At 44.6% G+C, this 8,760-nt stretch overlaps 1 protein-coding gene across 1 annotated transcript; it reads left to right on the forward strand.

The window, feature by feature from the left end:
* Positions 1 to 2,700: 2,700 nt before the first annotated feature.
* On the forward strand, positions 2,701 to 6,038 carry LOC139442393 (uncharacterized). Its single transcript, XM_071223197.1, has 2 exons — positions 2,701 to 2,789; positions 5,291 to 6,038. The coding sequence occupies exons 1-2, from the start codon at positions 2,701 to 2,703 to the stop codon at positions 6,036 to 6,038; spliced, it is 837 nt and encodes a 278-aa protein (XP_071079298.1).
* The last annotated feature ends 2,722 nt before the right edge of the window (positions 6,039 to 8,760 follow it).

Genomic DNA, 8,760 nt, shown 5'->3' on the forward strand with positions numbered 1-8,760 from the left:
CAAATGTGTGGAGCGATGCTCATGATGTCAATCACTGGATGGCTGGTCCCGACTCGATTATTTACAGACCGCCGTCATATAGTTGGACTATTGCTGATTGCGGCGTTAAACAACAAACACACAAACAAACAAACTACATACGAAAAGATTTTTTATTTCTGTATAAATTACCACCAAAGACAATAAATAGATCTTAATTGTGCACACACACACACACACACACACACACACACACACACACACACACACACACACACGCTCCAAACACCAAACAAATTCCATAACAAATTCCAAAGTCCATAATGTCCACATTGATGAATTATTCTCATATTACGATGATGGCCCATGTATTTGCGAAATGTGGCGTCATTGGAACCTGTCTAGTTTTACGTCATCGGAAGCTTTGTGAAGGTCAAGGTCACAATATAGTTGGCCTCTGTGAACGTCAACTTCCTCGAAATATCGAGTGCGGATTCTAAGCTAAATTGGCCATGAAAGAGTTTGTACCGCATCATGTTTGTTTGTTTGGTTGGTTGGTTGGTTGGTTGTTGTTTATCGCCGCACTCAGCAATATTCCAGCTATATGACGTCGGTCTGTAAAAAGTCGAATCTGGACCAGATAGTCCAGTGATTGACATCATGAGCATCGATCCTCGCAATTGGAATACGATGACATGCATCAACCATGTCAACGAGCCTGACCACCCGATCCCGTTAGTGGCCTCTTAACGACAAGCATAGTGTCCTTTTATGGCAGTATGGGTTGCTGAAGACCTATTCTACCCCGGATCTTCACGGGTCTTACCCTATCATGAAACCCCCGATGTGCTACTGTTTAAGTTACACCAACATGAGTTTGCAAGGTTAATGCATTTCTATAACACTTTACACGTTTACTGTCAGCTCACCTAAACAAGCTTAACAGCTCTGTCGGTCTATTTTGTTAAGATTGTTTACGTTTGTGACTTTATCATGTGACTGTATGCGCCTTGGTCAAGAGCAGGTAAGGGGTCTATCGCCAGGGTCATGGACGTCCCCGACACTCACAATTTTCCCTGCATGAATGTTGTCGTTAATCTAAATCCCGGGGCCAGCCTTGCTGGGGTTATGCTATGTTCGCCGAGGCGCATTCCCCTCCCATTTTGTGCTGCCACAGGTCGTCACTCATCTTCCCGCGGCAAGAGAGTTAACTGACTTTACAAGTCCAGTTTCCACCCTTACCGAGGCTGGTATTATGGAGTTACATTTTGGCTGGGCTAACGAATCTATGCATAGTCCAATCAAAATCGCGCAACGAAATCGAAATCCGGTTCTCAAACTATCATGCAGATTTTGGTCGATTGAAGGATTTGCAAAGATGTTCATCGCCAACTCGTTGTCAGCAGATATTTTCCAAATCTTTTCATGTTCTTAATCAAGGTACTCGCGTGATTTGATGCATATCGCGATGTAAGACCCGTTTTATCACAATATAGATCTTTATTATCGATCAGATCGTCATGAAAGGGCGCCACCATTTTGTGTGAAGCAAACACAAGTGATACGAGAAGTGGAATCTGATTGGTCGATAGGAGAGGCTTAGAAGGGACATAACTGGTAATAGCCACTGGTGGCGCTACGATCTAGCCCAGTAATTCCAGCCTAGTTCGGCAAGGGTGGAAACTGGACTTTTAAAGTCAGTTAACTCTCTTGCCTCGGGAAGATGTGGAAACTGGACTTTTAAAATCAGGTAACTCTCTTATCTCGGGAAGATGGCCGTCACTTAGTTAGGGGTGACATGGTGCTTAAAGCGTTCCTTGTCACGCCGATAGACTGGGTTCATTCTCCATGTCCATTTCCGTAATCCGCCGCCCTGATATTGCTGGAATATTGCTAAAAGCGGCGTGAAACCATATCCATCACTCGCTTCTATAAAGTAAAACTTCTATTGCCCCAAGACACCCATGATGACAGATATGCGTGTGTAACGCACTTAAACCTCTGTAAAGTAAATGAACTAGCATCCGTTGTTAATTGGGAAAAAAACTTTCCATTGCGATTAAGTCAATTCAGGAAATGGTTAGGTGATGTAATTGGGTTTCAAGTCGCGTCCAAGATTATTGCACTTATATAGCGACGTGCATGCACCTGTGTGTGTGTGTGGATGAAACCCCTAACCTTCCGTTCTCTGGGCGGACGCTCTACCACTAGACCATAGAGGCGGTCAGTTCAGTAAACGAATAAGACACAGTATTATAATAACTTCATAGAATAGTAATGAAATTACAAAGAATCAGTTTGAATAAGAAAAAAACGATTCCTCTTAATCACGTATGAACGAACATCTGTTCATTATTGAGTTAGAGTGTGGTTCCATTGAAAGATCTACCTGAGAGCATCGTATTCCCGTGCAGGTGCGTGTCTCTCCGTATTATAACCAGAGTGTGAATGATGTGATCGCTGTTTCATTACATATCGGAACACACGGGACTTTGATCAGTCGGGCAGGTTCCAGTATTTCCTTAATTAAGAAATCATGAGATTACACACACTCCATGCTAACGGTGTACGTTACACGTGATCGTGACGAAACACAATGACTGTTCGCAATAAAAACAATATGCTGACGTGACATGACTTAAACGCTGCCTTATCAGTGAGACGTTCCCAGCCAGACTGGTAGGTCTTGGGTCTGCATGAAGTCAATCATAATGTGAAGATATGAAGGAATATACACCTATACGGGCGGACCCCTTGCTCCTGGATCAAGGTGGCCTTTCTGTAACTGAGGCCGCAGCGATCCGTGCTTGGTAATCGACCCCTACGTGCATTACGGGACGATGACCGCCGATGGCGTACAGTAAAGACAGCCTTGCATAGATTAAACTGCAGATTACACTTTGCCATAGCTTACGTTCTAGCATTGTGTCGCGTTACATTTACATTGGTATGTATTGGGCCGCCTCCGTGGTCTAGTGGTAGAGCGTCCGCCCAGAGAGCGGAAGGTCCGGGTTGGATCCCCGGCCGCGTCATACCAAAAGACGTTAAAAGATGGTACTTGTTGTTACCCTGTCTGGCGCTCGGCATTAAGGGGCTAAAACAAGGACTGGTCGGCTCGGAGTCAGTATACTGTGTCATGTTAAACTGCGGCATGGTATCTCAGTGAGCTAGCACTATAAATCGGCATCAGTCCGGACTAGTACAAGCGGCCACACATACACCTACACGTACATGCACGTCGCTATATAAGTGCAATAATCTTGGACGCGACATTAAAACCCATTTCACCTCATGTGGTCTGTATCGCGTGCCTTGTGCATTTTCAGTGAACATGTTTGATCGTTTTCATTAAAACAAAGGACACGTTTTGTCAATAACTTATTTAACATGATGCGTCTCGTTTGTAAATATGTTACAGTAAGATTGTGGAAATAATGATTCAGTAAAATCCCTGAACATTTCAGTAATTCATGAAAATATCGTTTTTGGTCAGGGAGTTCATGTAATCCCTAAAATATTCAGAGGTTTCATGAATTTACTGAACATAAATACCAGTGGATTCATAAACCCCTAATTACGTTTGACAATATGTCCAAATGCATTTTGTGGAGTTCATCCCATACATTACCAAGATTAAACAAATAATGAATATGTATATCAAAATGATTTACAAATGAAAGTCGACCCCTGAAGATTCCGGGGTAGGATAGGCCTTAAGCAACCCATTCTTGCCGTAAAAGGCGACTATGCTTGTCGTAAGAGGCGACTAACGGGATCGGGTGGTCAGGCTCGCTGACATGGTTGATGCATGTCATCCTATCCCAATTGCGAGGATCGATGCTCATGATGTCAATCACTGGACTATCAGGTCCAGATTCGACTATTTACAGACCGACGTCATATAACTGGAATATTGCTGAGTGCGGCGTTAAACAACAAGCAAACAAACAAATCATATGGATCAGTGATCAGGTTCGGTGTCTTGACTGATAGCGTGCCAGCGTACCCCGACGGCGTGGATCGCTGCTTACACAATCAATAACTTGAGCGTCTGATCCAGGCTCAGTTGTTTACAGACCGCCGTCATATAGCTGGAATAGTGCTGAGTGCGGCGTTAAACAACAAACAATACAGGGAATTGTTTAGTAGAGCACAGGGGTCAAAAGAAGCACTGGTTGGGGCGGTTAACGAGAAGTACGGTGTCTTAACCTGTACCTGTATGTTGTTGACTCGTCTATACAATGGACGTGCCAGTGGTATATATTTAAGGGATTAACGTATTGCCTATGTAGTTGTTTCGCTTACTTGAGTGAGTCAACCACCCTGAAACGTCACCCGACAATTACAAAAGAACTATATCGCCGAGGTCCCGCCTACACAATGGTGACAAACCAAGGGTTGTTTGATCGACCATACGAATAATAATGTGAAATTTGAGTCATTTATTTTGTGTGAGACCAGGTAATCAATTTCTCGTAGGTCACTGGTCACATTTTCACCTCAATTGGCAGTAACGGAAAAAGACGATTGTTGATAAAGTACGCGCCATGTTGGCTCCCGCGTCTCCATACATTGACAATAGGCATCGTCTTTCCAAATACTTACCATGCTAAGACGCTTTGATGTGATGAAGTCATGCGTAGAGTTGGCCTTATGACAGGGATCCTTTCACCGCCCAGTAATCTCCAACATTCAAAGCAAAAATAATATTAAGGAACTAAATAAGTATATTTTTTACATGCCCACACAGGTGTTAAATATTTCACTCTCTTTGAAGGTGCATCCTCTGCAATGATTCTAAGTACTTCAAATACAGATCGTTTTCAGCATTGTGAATGTCTCTGGCTGCTTGGCTGTTCTGACCTTGGTCTCGTTGTACAAAACTTTCTCAGCGCTACGACTGTTAAGGTATGGTAACGATCACCTTAGTTCAAAGATCGTTTTGTACAACGGCGCCCAGAATGTCAAGATATAGTGCCCGGTATTTCAACGATTACATATTGATTTCAACTATACATCAGTATCTGTGTTCACTATGATTGTGTTATGTTATTAAGGGGCGTGGGCGTGTGTAGTTACCTGACCCCGCCCCATGTTATGCATGTCTGACGACGTCTCACTGAGAGCTGGGGTACGGGGTGTTGGAATGTGGAGAGGTATGCCTGGGTGGCGGTGGTATGTGGTTTGTATTTCACGAGGAGTGGAGAGATATTGTCTTGACCGGGTGGTGGTGATCGGGTCGACAGGCCAACATACCTCATTGATAAACCCTCGTGACTGCTCTTACCTGTGTGACATACACCTTCACTAGCCTCTACACCGTCACTGACCTCTACACCGTCACTAACCTCTACACCTTCACTAACCTCTACACCTTCACTAACCTCTACACCTTCACTAACCTCTACACCTTCACTAACCTCTACACCGTCACTGACCTCTACACCTTCACTAACCTCTACACCGCCACTAACCTCTACACCGTCACTAACCTCTACACCTTCACTAACCTCTACACCGTCACTGACCTCTACACCGTCACTAACCTCTACACCTTCACTAACCTCTACACCTTCACTAACCTCTACACCTTCACTAATCTCTACACCGTCACTGACCTCTACACCTTCACTAACCTCTACACCGTCACTAACCTCTACACCGTCACTAACCTCTACACCTTCACTAACCTCTACACCGTCACTGACCTCTACACCTTCACTTACCTCTACACCGTCACTAACCTCTACACCTTCACTAACCTCTACACGGTCACTAACCTCTACACCGTCACTAACCTCTACACCTTCACTAACCTCTACACCGTCACTAACCTCTACACCTTCACTAACCTCTACACCTTCACTAGCCTCTACACCTTCACTTACCTCTACACCGTCACTAACCTCTACACCGTCACTAACCTCTACATCTTCACTGACCTTGACACATGTGCTTCGTGTGACATACACCTTCACCAGCCTCTACACCTTTCTCGTGCGACATACACCTTTACTAGCCTCTACACCTGTGTCTCGTGTGACATACACATTTACTAGCCTCTACACCTGTCTCGTGTGACATGCACCTTCACCTGCCTCTACACCTTTCTCTTGCGACATACACCTTTACTAGCCTCTACACCCGTGTCTCGTGTGACATACACATTTACTAGCCTCTACACCTGTCTCGTGTGACATACACCTTTACTAGCCTCTACACCTGTCTCGTGTGACATACACCTTCAGCAGCCTCTACACCTGTGTCTCGTGTGAGATACACCTTCACTAGCCTCTACACCTGTGTCTCGTGTGAGATACACCTTCACTAGCCTCTACACCTGTCACTCGTGTGACATACACCTTTACTAGCCTCTACACCTGTGTCTCGTGTGACATACACCTTTACTAGCCTCTACACCTGTGTCTCGTGTGACATACACCTTTACTAGCCTCTACACCTGTGTCTCGTGTGACATACACCTTCACTAGTCTCCACACCTGTGTCTCGTGTGACATACACCTTCACTAGCCTCTACACCTGTGTCTCGTGTGACATACACCTTTACTAGCCTCTACACCTGTGTCTCGTGTGACATACACCACCACTAGCCTCTACACCTGTGTCTCGTGTGACATACACCTTCACTAGCCTCCACACCTGTGTCTCGTGTGACATACACCTTTACTAGCCTCCACACCTGTGTCTCGTGTGACATACACCTTTACTAGCCTCCACACCTGTGTCTCGTGTGACATACACCTTCACTAGCCTCCACACCTGTGTCTCGTGTGACATACACCTTCACTAGCCTCCACACCTGTCTCGTGTGACATACACCTTCACTAGCCTCTACACCTGTCTCGTATGACATACACCTTTACTAGCCTCTACACCTGTGTCTCGTGTGACATACACCTGTGTCTTCACTAGCCTCCACACCTGTGTCTCGTGTGACAAACACCTTTACTAGCCTCCACACCTGTGTCTCGTGTGACATGCACCGTCACTAGCCTCTACACCTGTCGGGTCGAGTACTTCAGTTCTCTGTGCAAGTCTTCATGTCTAAATGCATGTCTTACTGACGTGTATCACCACAAATTGTTTGTTTACGTAAGTGAATGTCTGACAAATGGATCGGTAAATGAGAACTATATTCATCAGGAATAAACGACACCATAACATCACTGTCGATGTTTCGTCCGTAATAATCCAACTGTTTCAGTTTAGTTAGCCTGCTGTGCGACAGCGTGGGTTCGGAGAGCTTCCTCACTCGCCAGACCTGGCACCAAGTAATTTCCACCCTAAACTGGAAGAACACCTTTGTGGAAAGCGCAATGACGACAACGATGATACCAAAGCTATCGTGAATGGGTTTGTCCGGATGGCTTCACAAATCTTCTTTCTAACTGGAATTGATAAACCTCCTTATCAATATGAGAAGTACATTGAAAAGCAGCGAGATTATGTTGAAAAATAAAATTTAAAACACTTTCACAATTGTCGGCTTTGTTTGTTAGGCTTAGAACGTTTTGACCAGCCCTCGTATTGATACGTGGACTATTCCAGCATCAGTCGTACCCTGCACACTGCAGCGTGTCTACACAGAGATGGTAAACGAGCCCCGACATCAGATCAGCTATTTCAGGAACATCTATCTATTATCACAGTTACCCACAACACGTGGCCACACAAATGTTCTCAACAACTGGGCAGATCCACCACCAGTGATTAGACATCGTACTTACATTCCATCTATTTGCAATCACGAGTTTCTCATTACGGCATAGTTAATATTTTCTAAATGATAACCAGAAGAGCGTTATGGGGCGAGGAATTAAAAGATGGAAATTAATGGAAAACACAAGCGCCAACATGATATTAGTATAACTACAGGTGGAAATTCATGAACGCCTTTCCTGACAGCGAAGATATAACATGGCCCGCCCGTTTACGGCTACAGTGTAAGGGTTAACAATTAACGCGTCGCTCAAATCAGACTGAAAACCCATTGCTTCGTTGGCAGTTGTCCGACTTGGCGATCCAGGAAGAACGGAGTCGGATATACACAACGGGAAGGCAGCTCGAACTCCTGGTCGGGGATCAGGTTAAACGAAACGTGAAATAGTACTCAGTTGATTTCTTTTGAAACCATTTACATGGCGTAAAAGGGGTTAACTAATACTGATTACACCAAGATGTAACGCATATATTCTCTCTAGATCCAGTCAATCTTTTATGGTTATTAGCGTGGCTACATGAACGTCGGAAGCAGGTAGTCTTTTAATGCCTGCCGCCTGTTCTTAGACAAACAACCTCCGCTACTTCAAACACCGTAGTTGCTTATCTAGAGATTAGATCTGGATTCCAAGGGAAATACAGCCCCATGTATATCCCTTACCTGGGGATAAAACACACAAGGCGGTGTCGATGAACACGGGTTGGACTGTCTGTGGGAGGCACACAATGTCCATATGTGTAGAATGCACGCCCGTTGTATGTATATACACATCCACACCGTGCAAGTTGCTGATGCTGTGATGACTTTACCTGGGACTGCAGTGGAGATTGTACGACATAACTAGGGCTATCCTTGATCTCCTACATGGCAACTGTATGTGAATTAGTAGTGACAACATTTGTAAGTATACAGGTGAGGTAAGGTGAAATGGGGTTGAGCGCAACATAAAACCCCATTTAACCTCATCTCACCTGTATATTTACAAATGTTACTGCTAATTCACGTACCATTTTCATTAACTCCGTTGCTAAAGGAATTTA

The sequence above is a fragment of the Haliotis cracherodii genome, unplaced genomic scaffold (genome assembly GCF_022045235.1).
Source record: "Haliotis cracherodii isolate W230 unplaced genomic scaffold, xgHalCrac1.p SCAF_5, whole genome shotgun sequence".
In the NCBI taxonomy this organism is placed as follows: domain Eukaryota; kingdom Metazoa; phylum Mollusca; class Gastropoda; order Lepetellida; family Haliotidae; genus Haliotis; species Haliotis cracherodii.